At 50.2% G+C, this 20,770-nt stretch overlaps 2 protein-coding genes across 5 annotated transcripts in view; one reads left to right on the top strand and one right to left on the bottom strand.

Annotated features, from left to right (window-relative positions):
- Nucleotides 1-17,933, top strand: part of ME3 (malic enzyme 3) — a 148,900-nt gene extending 130,967 nt beyond the window's left edge. For 3 of the 4 annotated variants that reach the window (XM_065832735.2, XM_065832727.2, XM_071802040.1), the window contains exons 10-14: nucleotides 229-334; nucleotides 1,406-1,548; nucleotides 2,694-2,867; nucleotides 3,289-3,387; nucleotides 4,091-4,377. In XM_065832735.2, coding sequence (XP_065688807.2) covers nucleotides 229-334; nucleotides 1,406-1,548; nucleotides 2,694-2,867; nucleotides 3,289-3,387; nucleotides 4,091-4,252 — 684 coding nt within the window. In that variant the 3' untranslated portion in view covers nucleotides 4,253-4,377. Of the gene's footprint in view, nucleotides 1-228; nucleotides 335-1,405; nucleotides 1,549-2,693; nucleotides 2,868-3,288; nucleotides 3,388-4,090; nucleotides 4,378-15,785 lie in introns of those variants that run through there. The other variant, XM_071801995.1, reaches the window with a different exon arrangement.
- A 633-nt stretch (nucleotides 17,934-18,566) lies between these two features.
- On the bottom strand, nucleotides 18,567-20,547 carry FAM181B (family with sequence similarity 181 member B). The gene has a single exon (XM_065832755.2). It carries the CDS (start codon nucleotides 20,473-20,475, stop codon nucleotides 19,429-19,431), a length of 1,047 nt encoding a protein of 348 aa, XP_065688827.2. The 5' UTR covers nucleotides 20,476-20,547; the 3' UTR covers nucleotides 18,567-19,428.
- Nucleotides 20,548-20,770: the final 223 nt, after the last annotated feature.

The raw sequence follows: 20,770 nt of genomic DNA, 5'->3' as shown, positions 1-20,770 counted from the left end.
CCTTTCTCCACATGATCAATGTATTTTGGAGACCGAGAGGAGCAGAGACCAGCCCCCCCATGACATTACACCAACAGCTCAATGCCTGACTGGCCGATGCTGAGGACCTGCTCTGAGAAATCTGGTTTAGGCAGAGGGCCTAGAGATGAAATGAACTGATGAGTTACTACGTTTATGTCTCCAAATTTACCAACAGCCCAAAGTTTGACTTCTCCTTTTCCCTCACAGGGCAGGAGCGACCTGAACCATGAGAAAGAAATATTTGCGCAGGACCACCCCAGTGTGAACTCACTGGAAGAGGTTGTGCAGAAAGTGAAGCCTACAGCAATTATAGGTGAAGTTCCCTTAGCACAACCCTTTCATGTCAATTCATTCTTAGGAGAGTTTCTGTCTTTCCTTCAGGGCCTGCTTCTGTTCTCCCAGTCAAAACGAAGTGAGCTTTTTTTATCCCCATTTTGCCAGTTGTGTACTTCACATCCTTTCCCCTTTGACCATGGGACACCAGGTCCCCCTATTTTGGAGCTGAAGGAGCTCCAGAGGGACATGGCTGCAGAGGGAGGTGACATGGGAGGCAGGACCTGGGCGCTCGACAGTTAACAGGGCCCTGGCATGGCCAGGGCAAGGGTGACAAGAGGCAGCTTGGGCAGGTCTTTGGGAGGAGAATCATAGAGCAGTTTGGGTTGGAAGGGACCTTCAAAGCTCACCCAGTCCAACCCCTGCCATGAGCAGGGACATCTTCACCAGATCAGGTTGCTCAGAGCCCCGTCCAGCCTGGCCTGGGATGTCTCCAGGGATGGGGCATCCACCACCCCTCTGGGCAATCTGGGACAGGGTTTCACCACCCTCAGCATAAACAGTTTCTTCGTCATGTCTATCCTGAATCTCTCCTCCTTTAGTTTAAAACCATTACCCCTTGTACTATCCCTACATGCCCTTGACAACGTTTCTCTCCAACTTTCTTGTTGGTCCCGTGTAGGTACGGAAAGGCCACAATAAGGTCTCCCCAGAGCCTTCTCTTCTCCAGGCTGAACAACCCCAACTCTCTCAGCCTGCCCTCACAGCAGAGTCGTTCCAACCCTCTGACCATTTTTGTGGCCTCCTCAGGACCTCCTCCAACAGGTCCATGTGGTACTGAGAAGTTCTGAGCCTTTGGAAGGCAAAGTGCCACAACCAGACTGGCCTAAACACCCATCCCCACCCAGCCCAGAGGGGCAGAGGGCTTTATTTTGAGACAGGCTGTTAATCTCCCCATAATATAAGAAAGAAACATTCCCACCTGCATCTCCAGAAATGGAGCCTGGTCCCTCCCACCGTTCATTTACCAACAGAGCCATTCAAGAGGCATCAGCCCAATGCACTGAAGTCAGTTGGAAAGCACCATCTCACTCTGCTGTTGTTGTTTTAGGTGTCGCAGCCGTTGCAGGAGCTTTCACGGAGAAGATTTTGAAGGACATGGCAGCTTTCAATGAGAGGCCCATCGTGTTTGCCCTGAGCAACCCCACGAGTAAAGCGGAGTGCACAGCAGAGCAGTGCTACCGCCTCACCGAGGTGCTGCAGCTCAGCGCGGGGACAGTGGGGCTGCGGGGACACTGTGGCCGTGCTGTACCAAGGGAACCACAGGGCTGCATGGTGGGCAGACAGGTGACAGTGGGCCTGAGTTGAAACAGAAGAGGCTCAGGCTGGTCATAAAGAAAAACTTGCATACTGTGAGGAGAGCCAGGAGGTGGAACAGAGGCCCAGGCTGCTCATGCAGTCTCTGCCCTTGCAGATTTTCAAGACCAGGCTGGATAAAGCCCTGAGCAACCTGGTCTGATTTCGTAGCCGAACTTGCTGTGAGCAAGGGTTTGGGTCCCTACCAGCCTGAATTACTCTGTGGTCCTCTAAAAAAAGCACTTGCCTCCTTCTCCCACAGCTGTCTGAGGTGTCTTGTCCTCCCACGTTACTGTCCCCTGTGTTCTGCCACCCTAGTTGTTTGCGTAACACTTTCATCACCCAACGTGGGCTCAGTGCCACTGAAGAATTATGGTCATGTGGATTGACAGAATCATAGAATCATCCCAGTTGGAAGAGGTCCTCAAGATCATCGAGTCAAACCATAACCTAACTCTAGCATTAAACCATGTCCCTAAGAACCTCATCTAAATGCCTTTTAAACACCTCCAGGGATGGTGACTCAACCACTGCCCTGGAAAGCCTGTTCCAATGCTTCACAACCCTTTCCATTAAGAAATTTTTCCTCATATCCTATCTGAACATCTCCTGGCAAAACCGGAGGCCATTTCCTCTTCCTGATGTGGGGAGAGAGAGGAGGCCTTGTCTCACTCTCCCCTTTGCCCTCGCCACCACCTGCTGCTGGCTAGAGCAGCCACACAGCCCCCAGACCTTTATCGCTTGAGTCCTTCTTCACCCTCCACAGATGGTTGATGGATAAGAAGAGACTCTTTCTCAGCATGTTCAGAGCACTTGGGTAGTGCCAACACCCACTAGTGGCCCTGTCCATGGCCCTGTCTGTGGCTCTGGGGACCAAGCCCTCCAGAAGTATCAGCTGGAGATGGCTTTGGTGGAGATCCACTGGCTGGCTGGAGATTTGTCCACTTGGTCACCAGAGTCCCCTGAGCACAGATCATGGCGAGCAGCAGAAATGTAAGATGTCTCTTCTGAATTTGGACACCTCTTTCTCTCTCTTTGATCAGGGCCGGGGAATATTTGCAAGCGGGAGTCCATTCCCACAGGTGACCCTGCCCAGTGGACAGACCTTCTTCCCTGGCCAAGGAAACAACGCCTACGTCTTCCCAGGAGTGGCACTGGGAGTCATCAGCTGCGGAGTGCGGCACATCTCTGATGATATCTTCCTCATCACAGCAGAGGTTTCCAACTGGCATTTAACTAATATTTTTTAAAAATATAGCAAGAGGCACACACACCTACTACAGGTGTTTTCAAGAACCTGGCCTGGGGCAATGTGTTGAGGGGAAACGGCACAACCTCAGCAAAAAGCTGCCGCCTTTCCCAGTCTCAGAGAAAGCTCCCACTTCCATTGCCCCTACAGAGGCATGAGAGCCATGACAGGGCTCTCCTTGTTCTCCACAACTGCAGCCCTGGCACAGCACTTCCACCATTTAAGTCTGTGATGAAATGTATACACATGTTTTGAATAGTTCAGCAGTTTCTGTTAAAATTAGTTGCAGCTCTGCTGCTGCTGCTGTTTCATCCGCATATTGTGTAATGCTAGTGAACGTGGTACGTGCTTGAAGCCATCTCTACAAACTGCCTTTCTCTTCTTTCCAGTCTATTGCCGCCGCAGTAACAGAGCAGAATCTTGCAGAAGGAAGACTCTATCCCCCCTTGGACAGAATCAGAGAGGTGTCTCTCAAAATCGCTGTGAAAGTGAGTATTTCCACTTTTATTTCCACTCTCCATGGCAGGGAGGGCAGCAATTGCCCTGGCATCATTTCTTGCTATGTGTTTTTTAGTTCAACTTGTTCTACAGCCCAAAGCAATGATTCTGAGGAATCTTTCCAGCCGGAATTGCTGCTTTAATTTCTCCCATCATTAAAACCCATATCTGAAAAGTACCTGCTGATTCTGAGTGCCTCACAGTTCACAAAGCTCTGCATTATTGCTTGGAGCTGTGATTGCTCAGCACTTCAAAAAATCAGGTTTAGAATCAAATTCAAACATGATGCAAGTTGCCTAAAGATTTTAGGTTCCAAAAAAGCAATTTGGAACCTTTCCTCCTGTATTTGGTAGAGGCCTAAAATACCTAGATACTACTCCAGATCTGAGGTGGTTGTCTGATTGTGGGATTGGTGCCCTGTATACATTAAATTTGTAATTCCCGCTCAGAGGACACCCACTGAGAATCACATTGGCCTGCTGGGAGTTACGGATGGATGCAGAGGAGCTCAGGGGTGTGAGCGGAGGTGTTCAAAGAGCTGCTCTCCTTCTTTAACTGCACGCTCCAGCCATTCTGCCAGGGCAGGGCTGTGCATTTCCAGGGAAAATACAGCCGGGGCCAAACTGCATTTGTTTTCAGCATCATAACATGCCAACTTTATTTCATCAGCTCATTTTGCTTATCTTTTTGCAGATTGTTGACTGGGCCTACAAACATGGTCTTGCTTCTTGGTACCCTGAGCCAGCAGACAAGGAAGCCTTTGTGAAACAGTTTGTTTATAATACTGATTACGATTCGTTTCTAATTGATGATTACAGGTGGCCCCCCACAGCCATGCAAACGCAAGGTGTGTAAGTTTTTGTGAGAACTGGTTTCTCATTATTTTTCCATCAGTTCCCGTGGTTCATATAATTGCTGATATAAATGCACCCCCAGGCTTGCAGAATGATAAAAGTAAATGAATCCAAGTAGTTTTTTTACTCGCTGCTGCTTTTTCTCTGTGGGAGCATTTCAGTAGGGAATAAAAGAGAGTCCAAGCTGGGAAGTCAGTGCTCCAAGGAGGCACAGCCGATGGCTGCAGCCCACACCAGTCAATCAGCACTGGATTTTCACAGAATCACAGAGTGGTTGGGTTGGAAGGGACCTCTGGAGATCATCCAGTCCAACCCACCTGCTAAAGCAGGTTCACCAGAGCAGATCACACAGGAATGTGTCCAAGTGGGTTTGAATGTCTTCAGAGAAGGAGACTCCACAGCCTCTCTGGGCAGCCTGGTCCAGGGCTCTGGCACCTCACAGTAAAGAAGTTTCTCCTCATACTCAGATGGAACCTCCTGTGCTTCAGTCTGTGCCCGTTGCCTCTCACCCTGTCACTGGGCACCACTGAAAGGAGTCTGGTCCTGCCCTCTTGACACGCACCCTTGACACCATATTACTGCTGCATAACAAACTGCTTGTCTCTCAGCTCAGCTCCTAAGCCATTCCCAGCAGGAATGTCTGTGGGAAGTTCAGAGCCCCACTTCCATGGTAGCAGTTGTGTGCATGATCATCCCTCACACATGACAGCCCCGTTGTGCCCGTGTCTCTTGGGATGAGATGGGAAGCGTGTGCATTGCCCTGGCAGAGGTGAACACCTGGGTAGCACTATGCTGTCCTGCTTCCAAAGTCCCTAAGCTTTGAGGAGTCCCATCCAACCCAAGCTGGCACTGTCCTGTGCCAAATCTCCTTAGAAACAAACCCCAAAACCTCCCTCAGCCCCATGGACACAACAGACTTGTAGAACCATAGAATCATAGAATGTCCTGAGTTGGAAGCGACCCACAAGGATCATCAAGTCCATCTGCTGTCCCTGCACAGGACAACCCCACAGTTCACACCATATGTCTGAGGACGTTGGTTTGGGGGAGGCCTGAAAATGCCTTTGACATCTGGGTCATTCTCCCTGTGTCTGAGCCATTTCTCATCAGACTACAGGAACAGCCCAGGGTGTTGCACAAGCTCAGAAATACATGGAGTGATCCTGAGAGCATGTGGCCCTCTCCCCTTATCACAGAATCATAGAGTAGTTTGTGTTGGAAGGGACCTTCAAAGCTCATCCAGTGCCACCCCTGCCATGAGCAGGGACATCTTCACCAGATCAGGTTGCTCAGAGCCCCGTCCAGCCTGGCCTGGGATGTCTCCAGGGATGGGGCATCCACCACCTCTCTGGGAAGCCTGGGACAGGGTTTCACAACCCTCAGGTTCAAAAATTTCTTCCTCATGTCTGGCCTGAATCTCCCCTCCTTTAGTTTAAAACCATCACCCCTGCTAAAATGTCTGTCCCCATCTTTCTTACAGGAACTCAGCCCTGATCACTGTTACCATCTGTTGTAGGTTAACAATTGTGGGCAGCTAAGAGCTACAAAACAGCTTTCTCAGTCTCTGGCAGGGGTATGGGGAAGAGAATCAGAAGGGTAAAAGTAAGAGTACCCCTGGGCTGAGATAAAGGACAGATTAATAAGCAAAGCAAAACCCATGCAGACAGGGACTCCCAGGAACCCACTCCCGCATTAGCTGTTCCATCAGGCTCTTCCTTGCTCCTCTCTTTTCCCTTCCTCTTTTCCTCCACCTGCCCCTTGGGAGTGTGAAGAAACCCTTCCCCAGCAGCTCTTCTAGGTGCTACATGGAGCCCAGTCTTGGAAACAAGAAGACAACAGGATTCAGTCCTTGGGAAAAGTCTCCCTCCTGCTCCTTCTGAGCAGTGGGCAAGCCCTGGCACTGTGGGCTGAGCCGAGAGAAGCTGCTGCGTGGTCAGCGGCCAAGGGCTGCAGGAGCAAACTTACTGGGGAAACACCACATTGCCAGAAGGCACTTGGGAAAGGGCCCTCTTTCTGCCCAAAACGGCCATACCCATTGCCCCCGGCCTCTGCAGGAGCGGCAGCCTGGGGTGACACCACTGCCAGGAAAGGATCCATTGCCAACCAAAGCAGCCAACCTTTGGGCTGCTAAGGCAGAAACCTGCCCTGGGGCAGAGCTCTCTGTCCTCACCGTTAACTCCTGCAGAACCTGGCAGAACAGCCAATTGCAACTGAAAGAAACTGAGAGCAACGGAGAAGTCTCTGAGAGCATCAGCAAAAAGCAAGAAGGCGTGTGGGAGAGGCTGAAATACACACAATAATGAAGGTGCCTTTCTGGCTCTCTCATAACCATCTCAGACATGGGTCCTCCATCAAGGCTCAGGAACCCTTCTCTGTTCCAGAAGCAATCCGAAGCTCACAGTGCAGACAGACCCGGTGCTATCTCCTGGTGGCAGGAGGATCTCAAGCTCCTTTTGCCCTGCCAGGCCCCATCCTTGCATCCTTCCAAGGGCTGATCTGTGCTCAGGCATAGCTGAGCCATTCCTCTCTAGCACTGGGAACAGCTCAAACAAATGCTGCATGATCCCAAGAGCAAGCAGACCTCTCCCCGTGTCACGTACTTGGCCCTGAACACTGTTACCATCCCACAAGACAGGCAGGCTCCTCCGAACCCTGGGGCTGAGTGCCCATGACAATCCTGCTTATCCATAGCTGGGATCACTGAACACTTTTGCATCCTCCCACCAGCCATAGCCAGCAAACACACCAACTGTCCTGTTTTCCAAGCTGCTCTCAGGGGACAAGGGGGTGGTGGGAAGCCCAGTGTACCCAACTTAGTGTCCAGGACCCTCTGAGCCCACCTACAGACACCGCACATCCATGCTGCATGCTACCCTCTGCCTTTTCTGCTGGGCACTGCCAGCAGCTCTGTCTGGTGGTGTCTCCATGTCACCAAGCCCTGGGGAGGCCTCTCCTAGCCGAAAGCACCAGCAGGATACCCATGTGTCCTTGGCTGTGATGGGGACAATGAGCTGTACGAGGGCAAGAGCTCCAAAACCTCTCTGGCTTGGCCAAGAGAACAATGAGCAATGCCAAGCTCCAGGGGTGGCTCAAAGGGCAGCTCAAGGAGAAGAAAGCCTGGTGAGCCTGGACAAAGTGCTCTCTGGGGTGGGATGGAACGTCCACCTGGGCTTCCTTGAAAAAAGGAGAGGCCATTCAGGCGGCTATTTTTGCCATGATACTTCACACATTGGCTTTATCCTACACAACAACCCATGGAACGGCGTGAGGGATTGCCGACCCATCTTCCTTTCACAATTCCTGAAAATAAATACATTGCAAAGACCCTCCGGTTGGAAGCAACTCTATTGTGCACTAAGCAGTGGGATTTCACCCTGGGAAGAGCTCTCCCCTCCTCTGCTCACAGCACAATAGCTCATGAAAGCAGCACTGACTGCCCAGGCTCTCCTACCTGCTGCAGGACTTGGGCCACTGGGACCCTTCAGGCTGGTCCTACCAGTGGATCTTCTCAAAGGCACCAAGGAGGGGAAAAAGGAAAGATTCAAGGTTCAGGTCCAACAAGGGAGGCCAAGAAACACTGTGTGCCTGGCCTGTGGGAGTCTTGATGTCTCTGTGGAAGCTCCTCCTGTGCCAGCTCATGGTGGGGAACCTACACAGCACCAGGCTGAGGAGTTGTGCGAGGCTGGGGCAGAGACCTTTGGCCAAGCAGCTGCAGAGAACCATAGAACCATAGCACCATAGCAAGTCCTGAGTTGGAAGGGGCTCACAAGGATCATGGAGTCCAACTCCTGTCCCTGCACAGGACAACCCCACAGTTCACACCATGTGTCTGAGGACGTTGTCCAATCTCTTCTTGAACACTGTCAGGCTTGGGGCCATGACACCTCCCTGGGGAGCCTGTTCCAGTGTCCAGCACCCTCTGGGTGAAGAACCTTTTCCTCATGTCCAACCTAAATCTCCCCTGGCACATCTTCCTGCCATTCCCTTGGGTTCTGTCACTGCTCACCAGAGAGAAGAGTTCAGCCATGCCCCTCCTCCTCCCCTTGTGAGGAAGCTGTAGCCGCCATGAGCTCTCCCCTCAGTCTCCTCCAGGCTGAACAAACCAAGTGACTTGGGCTCTGGCATCCTCAAACTAAAGAAGTTTCTCTTCATATTTAGATGGAACCTCCTGTGCTTCAGTCTGTCCCATTGCCCCTCATCCTATCGTTGGGCACCACTGAAAGGACTCTGGTCCATCCTTTTGACACCCACCCTTGAGATATTTATAAACATTGATGAGATCCCCTCTCAGCTTCTCCAGGCTGAACAGACCCAGCTCTCTCAGTCTCTCCTCATAAGAAAGATGCTCCAGACCCCTCATCATCTTTGTAGCACTCGGCTGGACTCTCTCCAGTAATTCCTTGTCCTTAAACTGGGGAGCCCAGAACTGGACCCAGTACTGCAGATGGGGCCTCCCCAGAGCAGAGTAGAGGGGGAGGAACAACCTCCCTGGACCTGCTGGTCACACTTTTCCTAATACACCCCAGGTACCGTTGGCCGCCTTGGCCACAAGGGCACATTGTTGACTCTTGGCCAACCTGTTGTTGACCAGGACTCCCAAGTCCTTCTCTGAAATGTTGCTTTCCAGCAGGTCCATCCCTGACCTGTACTGGTGCCTGGGGTTACTCCTCCCCAGGTGCAGGACCCTACACTTGCCTTTGGTGAATTTCATTAGTTTCTTAAAAAGAAAAAAGGTTTCTGTGCTCCAGCTTGTTCCATAGCTGGACACGCAGCTGAGAAACTGAAGTTGCTGGAACTTGGTGCATCCTCCCTGCAGCTCATGGGGCTGGAGAGGAAAGGAAAGGCTGGCGAGGGCACAGCAAATTCCTTAAGTGACTTACCTGGTGTGGGAAAGGCTGTGCCTGCCCTGAGAGCCTCCTTGCCGAGGCCAGGGCATTGCTTTCCCAACGTGCAGGATTCAAAGTGAACCGCTTGAGGGCTGTAGAGGACTTTGTAGGTCTTGCCTGGCTGAGAAGGTCCTGTCACTGGTACATCGCGTTTTACCGGGGACTCGAGCAGTGGCAATTGAATAGGTTTTTTTCTCTTTTCCAGTTTTGCACAAGAAAAACTCCTTTAGAAGGATTCCTCACTGAAATGAGAAATTGCTGGGTGGCTGCCCTACCAGATGCATTAACTAGTAGGAGATTAAATTTGTGTAGGAAAAGCGCAAGTTGAATATTTAGGAACTGTGTTCTGTTTTCTAATTTAGAGCAAGGATAGTTATAGCACATCATTTTGAATTTCTCTGTTTGCAGAACAAGCTGTTTGGATTTCTCTCAGTGCAGAACAAGTCCTCTGTTCCTAATTGGTTCTTTTTCTTTTTAAAAAGGAGGTGATTTGAAAACAGGGATAAAAATAGCATAAATACAAGAAAAATATATCAATACAGGTAATAATGTGGCAATAGTAATACCTATTTCAAGCCCAGAAAGGATTGCTATGGCATCCTAACATGATGTTGAGCCTAGCAATTGATATCTGAATTACCTCTGCCCAGAAAAACCCTTCCCTTCTCTTCGCCTAGTCACTCATATCTCTCTTATTTAACAAAATTGAATCTTACTTATAACCCCAGCTGATCTGCATTAGTCAGGTATAATTTGTCCCACAGTAAAACCTGTTCTTCTTGGCACCCAGGAGCCAGCATGCGCATCTGACAGCCGAAGGGTGTTGGAGAAATACAATAGAAATAAATTATATTGAGGTCAGGGCCATGCTCCTCTGGCCCAACTTTTACTTCAGCCCTTGTGCCTGGTGTTTCTATCAGTTTGCTCTGGGTCTGAAGGGTCGTCTAATCCATAACAAATATTAATCACAGACTTGTGGATAAAATCCAGGCTATCCGGTCATCACATTTGTTCTTAGCGCACCAGGCGTGTTCTTACAAGCAGCCACCCCAAATTAAACCTCTACCCTTTAAGTCATTTTCTGAGGCTTCTTCCTCACAAGCCTTGACTTCATGTGCAAATCACAGACATTTGTTTTGCTTCAAGGGTGTCCTGACCTTTCAGTCATGAAAGGAAAATCTTGATAAAATCACTAATTAATGGCTGAGTTAGAATCATTTGTCCCAGATATGTGGATAAACAAAGAAGCTAAAGGTCTGGCTATTAAACAGGAGAGAAAGGGTTTTCTTCATAGAGCGAGCTTGGCTGTTCAAATACCTAAAATGGTGGTAATTGATTTATATTCAATTATTTGAGTGCACAGAAGCAATTATAGCTAATCTGTAAAGCCCAGTTCTACGGTGAAGCGTTACTATGCAAAAAATTCTTCCTTATTAGTTATCCACTGATGAAAAATGGTGGTAGGAGGAAGGAATTTCCCTTTTATTTAGAATTCGCACCCAATTTTGCCTATCTGATCTCCGCTTTTTGTACACTGAGAACAACAGGGCTGTTTACTCCCGACCTAACGAATCTAGCTGACAAACCACTGGCAGGGAAGAGACTGCTGGAACTGGGTTTGATGGCAGAATTGTAGCACTGGCTGGTGTTATTCAAACCAGAGATGTGTCAGAGTCCCGCTCAACGCACAGGCACCCAGGCTGTATTCACGTAGTCAGCAATCAGAACAATAAATGGTACTTTAATCTGTAACTCCTGCAGATTTTTTCATAAAATCACTGAGATTTCCAGAGATCCCACAAATTCACTCTGAACCTCATTTTTCACTGTTGGAAAGGCACCTTTCAGACCCAAACAATTCAGCCTCAATCCAGCTACTTTGGGAGCTGAACACCTCAAAGAGCCATGGGAGGAGAAGGAGATAGATGTTAGTATTATGTATGTCATACTAAGGAAGGGTCCGGGATCGCTCTCAAAGGCCACCCTGGAGCGTTGTCTCAGCCCAAACCCACAGCAGAGACCTGAGTGCACTCAGCATAGGCTTGAGCTCTTCACCGTGATGGCTGTCTGCCACATGTCACTGATATGGGTCATAGGGATCCGTCCCTATAAACTCATTCTTCACCTTGTAGTATAGCAGAATATCACAGTCTGCAATTAAGAAAATGAGAAGAGAAAAAATCTGTGCCACTGCCTCTCCTGTGCCACCACCCCTGGCCCAGCAGCCCGTCTCAGCCAGGATGCTTTACATTCCAAGAATGTCCTGGCAACACCAAATTCAAAATTATCCACCGATTTTTCACCACTCTGGAGGCACACAGAGGCTTAAGCAGTGAGCCTGTATCTTTTATAAAGCTGAACAAAATAAAAATCATAAATACTTGTCACAGGGGAGTGACTTCAGGGTTCTTCTTGCTGCAGAACATTGTTTAGATTTCTTAGAGAGAAGCATGACTTAAAAGAGTTTGGCAGCAGGCTCACTCCATTATTTACTGCATGGGGAAATATACCAAGCCGAATGCTGCTTACCTTCTTTCCAGGTGCCTGTATCCATTCACAAAGCAAACTTTCAGGTGTTTCCCCTCGAGAGAGGTTCTCCTTCCCCTCTACTCTGCCCTGGTGAGACCACATCTGGAATATTGTGTCCAGTTCTGGGCCCTCAGTTCCAGAAGGACAGGGAACTGCTGGAGAGGGTCCAGTGCAGGGCAACAAAGATGCTGAAGGGAGTGGAGCATCTCCCGTGTGAGGAAAGGCTGAGGGAGCTGGGGCTCTGGAGCTTGGAGAAAAGGAGACTGAGGGGTGACCTCATTAATGTTTACAGATATATAAAGGGTGAGTGTCAGGAGGATGGAGCCAGGCTCTTCTCGGTGACAGCCAATGGTAGGACAAGGGGTAATGGGTTCAAACTGGAACACAGGAGGTTCCACTTAAATTTGAGAAGAAACTTCTTCTCAGTGAGGGTGCCAGAGCCTGGCCCAGGCTGCCCAGGGGGGTTGTGGAGTCTCCTTCTCTGCAGACATTCAAACCCGCCTGGACACCTTCCTGTGTAACCTCATCTGGGTGTTCCTGCTCCGGCAGGGGGATTGGACTGAATGAGCTTTCAAGGTTCCTTCCAATCCCTGACATTCTGTGATTCTGTGATAACCGTTCGCTCCAGGGGCTGTGTCCTGGAGCTCCGGAGACAAACTCTTAGGCCAGGCCTACGTCCATCACAGCGCAAACGTTCAGGATTCTCTCTCCCTGATAACCGTTCTCTCTGGAGCCTATTTTTAAAGCTCCAGTGGCAAACTTTCAGGTGAGGCCCTTAATGGCATGTGTTGTGGTTGAGATGGACAAACGACATAGACCAAGTTCTTCCAGGATGAAAGTAGTAGATGTCATTTATTGCCACAAGTGCATTTTTATACAGTTTTACCAATTCATGTGTCTCTTCACTATTGGTTACAAGTTACAGCAGTAACATCTCTTTGGCTAATTTTGCTATCATCAATGTTACTCTTTTACTCCCTTCTCTCTCACGGGTACATCCTTAACATCTCCGAATACTCCTTTACTCCCATCTTTCTCACGGGTAGGCCTTCATATCTTCAAGGCTAATTTCTGTTCCCATGCCCTCCGTCAGGGAATCCACGGACCCACCGTAGTCCCCGACAGGCATGTAAAACAGACTTTCAGGAAACAAAATTCTCAGAAAATAAAAAATGTAATGGAGTAGAAGAGCGGGAGGGCTGGCTCAAGCTGGTACCTGCGCAGAGGTCCACCCAAGCATAGAGAACTACAAACATTTATATCTTTACAGACCATTCACACCGTGATTCAGTCCAATGGCAATATTTCACCACCAGGTCCTTTGTGCCCCATTGGACCCTTTTTCCCTGACTCCACGTGGGCCTTTGTTTTGTTCAGTTGTACACATTGGTTTTGGCCCATATCCTTGAAGGTGTCGTTTTGTCTGAATCTTTTCTTTTCAGCAAAGTGCAAAATAGGTCCCGCTTTGCAGATGTCCATGATGTCTCTGTGTTAGGCCTGAATCCTTGTTTTCCCAGTCAGTTCCATTTTTCCCAGCAAAATGCAAGCTAGACTTTATCTTGCAGGCATTTAGTATAGTCTGCAGTTGCTTTTGGTAAATACAAGCTTAAAATTTTTAGCAAATCTAGTCTACCAAGTAACATGAATCAAAGAGTATATTAAAAATTGCACAGCCTTATATCTCTAAATAATCCATTACATTTAGTGTGCATCTACTTAAGCTTAATGATTAATACTGAACTTGAGTTGGGCTCATCCACTGACCTGCGAGTAGTAAAACCGTTGCCATACAGCTCACTTATTTAGCAGGGAGAGCTCAAAGTGGGCTCATCCAGGTTGTCGTATTTATAGAATGAAGTGGTTGATTCATGGTCAAATTGCATACAGTAGGAAAAGTCTGCACGAGACTCCAGGTGCCCACAAGCCACCGGTGTTTGATTTGCCGTTCTGGTTCCCTGTGGGTCTGCTGGAGGGAGTTCTTGGCCTGGATGCAGCTCAGGTCTTTCCCTCCTCTGGAGCCTGGACCAAACTGATTTGTCTGGGAGGGGGCCGAGTGCATCTGCCACAATATTATGCCCAGCTTCTACTGAAGAAACAGAAATCAGTCTGTATTTATTACCTATCTACAGCTACTAGTAATACTGTTGTCACCTGGTGTCCCAGGTTTAACTCACTCCCAGCCTGCAGGCAGATTTGCTGAGCTGTGGCTGAAATGACTGAGCTGAACTCCAGCCAGTCCCGGGGCGTTGATCAGTGTGAGCCCCAGTTCACTCCAAACCCTCCTTGAAGAGGGACTTGGGCACCGACGGCAGCCTGGAGCAATGGAGGGACAGGCACCGTTCCCTTCAGTCCTTGCTGCAAAGGGACAGGGTGGCAAATACGGACAGTCACCTCTTCATCTGGCACAGCAGGGTTTGCCAGGATTTGCTCAGCAGAGCCCGCGGATGGAATAACAATGAGCTGCTGAGCCTGAGCCAGTCCAAGATGCCCAACAGGAGACTCTTAACACACAAAACATGCACTTACGGGAGCACCAGAACCCATTACTACAAAGTTTGAATCCTATCCTCCCTCCCTTACTATGGACCAATCCACATTTTCTTATACACCAAATATTTTTGGGAATTCCCAGAGGCAGCACAGGGTAAATCACGCAGTTTTAGCTGCCTCAGGGAGGATCACAGAGATTTCATAAATAAGACGTGATTCTGTCCATCTCAGAGAAGAAGAGGCGAAGCATCATTTGGGAAATGCTGCATGTTCCTCAGATCCTGCACTGGCCAACTCAAGCAATTAAAAGTATTTTCCACGGACAGCAACGAGGTGATGTTGAGCCTGTGATCTCTGGACAACGGCAACCAAAACAACCAGGAAAAATAAGGCGTTGACAGTACATTTCTGTTTGATATGGAGGGGGTCCAGAAAGCATAAAAGGCTAAAAACATCCAGTCTAGCGAAGCAGTTCTGTGCCAGTGAGGGAGGGGAGTCACCAAGGATAATCAGGGTTACAGTGAATATCAAAAAACATTATAAAACACAGAAAATATAAGTTCTCACTGCACATTTCATAACATCACCTTTCAGCTACACTCTGCTAATCTTTACCCACAGAGATTCTGGGAGATAGGGTCACTATAATACACTATTTTTTTTTTTTTAATGTAAATGTGTTACAAAAAAATAATTGGATTTTAAGCATTTACCGATCCTAAAAATGAGAGATGAGTTGATTTCGGAGCAGGCAGGCTGCAGTCTCTTCGGCTGACATAAAGCTATCCCAAAAGTATTCCCAGCTCCTATTTCATGTATTCACATTTGTACACCTGAATTCATCAAATCTCCACCCAAACTGCTTGCACGTCACTATGGAGTTACTCCACCACTTTTTCCCTCCTCTTGCCAGTAACTGCAGAGTGACCTTCAGTTCTTGCACCGTTGCCAAAAGCAGTTTATTCAAAAAGTCAGAAAACAGAAAGAGTTTACAATAAACTCCTGTATCTTTTTCAGTAACATTGTTTGAACAACTATGTAAGCTCATCGAAGATGACTCGTCATCAGTGGTCAGGCTGTATTAGAGTAATCCCAAGCTCAGGTCATTAAATAATTAACGAGCCTCTTTCTAAAGCCCATCCAAGAAAATAAAAGAATCTTTCTGACCCAGAACATTTAAATCACAAAATATTGAGATGCAGTAATATCTATTCATGGTGAACCCTTCGCTATTCATCAAAAAATCACCATTAAGGAAAGGTAAGAGTCCCTCACCTAAAAATATAACAAAGGGTTCCTGTTATCCCATTTATCATCTTTGACTGCATATGACAAATTGTTTCCACCCAAATCACCCATAAAAACAGATAATATGTGTAAAATACACCAGCAACAAAACGGAATTCAGTACATCTGAGGAACTCAGTGCGGGCTTTGTAAAACAAATAGTTAGAGAGTCTGACCTTGATCCAGCCAAACAGAACCCATTTCCATTCAAAGGGACACACTTCTTTTAAGACAGAAAAGCTAAAAAGGATCAGCTTTAGTTCTTAGGGACAGAGTCCTTGTAAAAGTGCACCAGATAAACCAAAATATCTTGCTTGATTACAAAAGGTTTTATTCTTACAGCTGCTTAAGATGATGCTCTTCAGTGTTTCAGTGGAGAAAGCAATTTCCCAAGGGTGTTTCTGAGTGAGACTCTTCTGTGACATTTTCCGTGCCTGCGCTATTCAAGCTGGGGGAAACAACCGCGACAAAAAGAGCCCACACAAGCACAAAGAAGATAAAAGATGCAGCTCGGCTAGATGGCAACCCTTGGTCTGGTGGTGGTGCCCTCGCCTCCTCGGCAGCTCGGAGAGGAGCTCCAGTGTCCTCGGGAGCTGCACAGAGCTTCTTTGTCTGGGCTCTGCTGTGGGAAAAGCCACCGGGATCGACCCGGCCATTGTCAGCTCCTCCGCAGCCTTATCAGACTTCCCACACCAGGTACTCCTCAGATACATCCATGGGCAGAAATGCAGCGGTACTCCGAAGAATACTGATACTAGATGGTTTGGTTTAGTTTGGTTTTCATTGCAAACTGTTATAAACTGAAAATGCCCCTTTAAGGCACTATTGCAGTGCAGAAGCTAAGCTGAAGCAACATCTGCAGCTGCTGCTCAGTCAGGCTGGCTCCTGGAATCCTCAAATCATACAACAGTCTGGGTTGGGAGGGCCCTTCAAAGCTCATCCAGTCCCACCCCTGCCATGAGCAGGGACATCTTCACAGGGACATCTTCACAGGGACATCAGGTTGCTCAGAGCCTGGCCTGGGATATCTCCAGGGATGGTTCATCCACCACCTCTCTGGGCAACCTGGGACAGGGTTTCACCACACTCAATGTAAAAAATTTCTTCCTCCTGTATAACCTGAATCTCCCCTCCTTTAGTTTAAAACCATCACCCCTTGTCCTGTCACAACAGGCTCTGCTAAAAAGTCTGTCCCCATCTTTCTTATCGGCCACTTTTAAGCACTGAAAGGCCACAATAAGGTCTCCCTGGAGCCTTCTCTTCTCCAGGCTGAACAACCCCAGCTCTCTCACCCTGTCCTCACAGCAGAGCTGTTCCAGCTCTCTGGTCTGGATCCCGCCCCCAACTTCTTGCAAGCCCACAAAGAACCCTCCCAACCTGGCAGCATCTGGAACCAGCTGCCACCAGTTTTATACCAGCCCAGCTCCACCAACACCCGTCAAGCTGCTTTTCCCACTAGTTTGAGATAAGATCTAACCCAAGAAGGTTGATGATGTTCAGCTTCTGAGCACCACAGGTCACCATCTACAAGGCACCAGAGCACCAAATGAGTGGAAACCACCAGCAGGTCAGATTTGTGGCACTTCATGCCAACTTGGTATAGAATGGTGAGGCCTGTAGCTTTGCAATGTCTACATAGCATATCCCAGAAACTATTCCTGAAGACCTCTTTAGACATTTTTCAGGCCAAATCACACCGAAGTCTTCAAGAAAGCTGAGAAATAGGATGGCTGTAAGGTATTCAGGATTAGATCCCTGGTTAATATATATTTGCATATTGAGTTTGTGAAATAAATAAATTGCTCAGTGAAATCCTAAGGGATAAAAGGTGTTTCCTCTCCTTAGCAGAGCCCACTGCATTGTCAGCATCCCCTTTGTTTGCTCAGCCTGCTGAAAGCACCGATCTCAGGTGCACAGCTCAGATGAGAACGCCGGGCAATAGGACACATATCAGCGAAGAACCATCAAGCTGAAATACCCCAAGCAGCTGCCGATATGTGCTACAAATCCACATGCTTGAAGCAGTTCCTAAACAAAACAAAACAAATGTCTCCAACTGAAATAACCCCCCAGCTGCTCTTGTCTAGATGATCTAAAACTTAGTTTTACACAAGCTCTGCTTGGACCTGGCGGTGCGCTGCTTGCAAATGCAAACCCACGAGCTCTGCACCGGGAGGTTTGCCAGCGTGAAGAAGGCAGCACCGAGTTCAGAGCAGGACATGGTCCCGTCATCGAAACCAGCAGCGGGGCAGGATTAACCGAATTTGTAGCTACCTTGGCCGGATCGTATGCCCATTGTTCCTCACGCACGCTCTTGTGAAGCTTAGTTAAATAAACTACTGCAAAATTACACGCAAAAATTGCTTTTCCTTAACAGCCTTCAGCTTTTAGATGCTGGAGAGTTGTGGGCATTTATCCATGGTGGGTCCTTTCCATACGGAAAGGAGACCCTGGGCAGGTTTTGGGAAGGAAAGAGGCAGCACAGGTTACAGCCCTCGCTGATTAAAATTAAAGCCCATTTCCAAAACAAAGTCTCTCATGTTTTATTTCCAGAAGATCTTGCATTACTTCTCCACACATCCCAACAGCTTGATCCTAAATCTCCGAAAAGTTAAATCTGTGTTGATGAATGAAGAAAACTGTTTTACCTTTCAGATTATCTTTTAAAAGATAGAAAGCACAAGGATTTGTCGCCACTGAGGGTAAAACCTTGGGCTGATCCGTATGTGGATCCTGTTTCAAAAACAAACAATCCGCTTGGGGCTGGCGGGGCGCCAGGCTGTGGGATTGCCTTTTAAGACTTGCATCTCAATAGGAAACCTCTGACTATTTTGATCTGTTTTCATAACTGTAACCATTTTCATCCCTTGGCTTTGTCACGTATTATCATTCCCTTCTTTCTAGTAAGTTAAAGGAACAGCCGGTACAAATGAAGGCAAAACAAGCACGGGTCGCTGTGGATAGAATACGGCACTGGGGATAAAATACAGCATTTCAAAAGATTTTAGGGAAAACAAAAACCACTGCCTGTCTTAACTCCTGCCAAGAAACCATTACAGAGGATGGAGGCGCAGTGAAAGCCCCCTGAACGCTGCATTTCAACGGCAGTAACAACCACAGATCTTAGATCTATTGTGTAGCTTTATTTTTGTAGGACCTATCATACACTCTTTTACATAACTTAAATGATTATCAAATAATCTCCTGTACACAATGAGACCGAGCCGCGTTGCCTTCCGAGCTTTGACACATTCCTGGAAGAAATCCAACCGTCTGCAGGAATCACATCGGTGCAGTGGCTACAGTACATTGTTGTCCCGAACTTATGCCGTCAATTAACTTACGTATCGCCGTAAATTGCTGTTTGCAAGATCCTGCAAGACATTGTTAAATTTCAGGACACTAAGTTTTGGTAGCAGCATTTTTAATTTTGCTTCAGTCGAATTTTTTTCCTCGCCTTTTATGTGTTCAGCGGAACATCCACCAGCACTTGCGATGCAAGCGAGCCTGGGAAAAACCTCCAGTGCAACGCAAGAGTTGACGGAGTTTTACTTTTAGACTGAGATCATTTACAAGTGGTCGCGGCTGCCTTCAAGAAGCGCAGCCCCCGTCGCAGTGTCCCGTAGAACACACACACCGAGCTGCCTACAGCAGGACAAAACCTGACCCCTATGGAAGGCTAAGGGAAGGGAGGCACCGGCCGCTAGAAAAACACCTGAAGGAACCCAATATTTCACATTTTATTTGCAGCGGCTCCCAAACCGCAGGAGGAGGCGACTGGCGGAGCACGAAGCTGAGTCCTGCGGGAGCCGTGGCCGTGGTTTCGGGTGGGACACGCACACACACACACACGCGGCGGGGCCGGCGGAGCGCTCAGCCCCACGCGTGAGCGGCGGGAGGTCCCGCTGTCCCCGGAGCGTCCGCCAAGTCCCCGCGGGTGGGCTCCCCGCATCCCACCGTGCCGGGCCGAGCCCCGGGCGCTGCCCTACAGCCCGGGGTAGGCGGCGCGGTGGAAGCCGGCGCTGTACTCGTAGTGGCCCTGCGGCGGGGGCAGCGGGCACTCGGGGAAGAAGGCGGCGAACCCCGCCGACAGGTGCCCGCCGGACTCCTCGCTGCTGCCCGGGGCCGGCTCCCCGCCGCCGGAGTAGAGCGGGCGCAGCGCCTCGGCCGGAGCTTTCTTGGGGGGGCTGCAGGGCCCCGCCGGGCTCCAAGGCGGCTCGGGGTAGACCAGCCCGCCCAGCAGCGGGTGGTGGGCGGCGGGCAGAGGCACTTCGTAGAGACTGTGCTCCAGGCTCAGCTCGGCGGGCAGGCGGGCGGGGAAGGCGTCCGGCGGGGCGGCGTGCTCGGGCAGCAGCGCGCCGTACTCAGGGCCCAGCAGCTCGAAGAATTCGGCCGCCTCCGCTCCGCCGCCCTTCTCCAGCTCCTTGGCTCCCGGCGGCGGCCCCCGAGCGGCAGCGGGCAGCGCCGGCTCCGTGAAGAAGGAGGGCGGCAGGTTGCGGTCCCGCAGCGGCACCTTCCGCGGGCCGCCCGCCGCCCCGCCGCCGCCCGCCCCGCCGCCGCCTCCCGCCGCCTCGCCGCCGCCCGCCGGCCCCCGGCCCTGCTGCAGGGAGCCGAAGAGGGCGGCCAGGCTCTTGCTCTGGAGGCTGCTGGCCGCCTGCGAGGCCTCTCGGCGCGGCGGGGGCTTGGCGGGGCAAGCGGCGGGCGGGGAGGAGGCGGCAGGCGGTGGAGGAGCGGGCGGCGGGGCGGCGGCGATGATGCCGGTGCAGCGCTTGATCTGCTTCTGCAGGTACTTCCGATGGTTCACCTTCCGCTTGGACTTCACCGGCTTGTCCAGCGCCAGCTTGATGTTGCTGGAGGCCGAGTCGATGAAGCTCAGCAGGTCCCTGGTGGCTTCTTTAAAGTCCCCCGCGTCGCCCCCGCCGCCGCCCTCATAGCCCTTCTCCAGGTCGGCATAGCCCAGGAGACCGCCGGCGGCGGGGAAGCAGAAGGAGAGGAGGTGGTGCGGGCTGAGCAGCGCGGCTGGCACGGCCATGGCCGGCGGCGGGGCGCCGCCGCCCCGAGCTCCGCAGGGCTGCACCGGGCGGGAGGCGGCGGCGGCGGCGGGGAAAAGGCGGCGGGCGGGGGAGGAGGAGGAGGGCTCAGCAGCGGGGCTGGCCCGGCCCTCCCCGCCTCCTCCCCGCCGGGCGCCCGGGGGCCGGGCTGAACCGGGTGCGCCCACCCCCGGCCGGGGACAGCGGCAGCGGGACGAGCATCACCCCCAGGACAGGTACCCAGAGCCTCCGGGCAGGTACACAGATCCGCTCTGAACCAGCATCCCCCGGACCCCA

Source organism: Patagioenas fasciata, chromosome 1 (genome assembly GCF_037038585.1).
Source record: "Patagioenas fasciata isolate bPatFas1 chromosome 1, bPatFas1.hap1, whole genome shotgun sequence".
In the NCBI taxonomy this organism is placed as follows: Eukaryota; Metazoa; Chordata; class Aves; order Columbiformes; family Columbidae; genus Patagioenas; species Patagioenas fasciata.
This window is presented reverse-complemented; position numbering and strand designations above follow the sequence as displayed.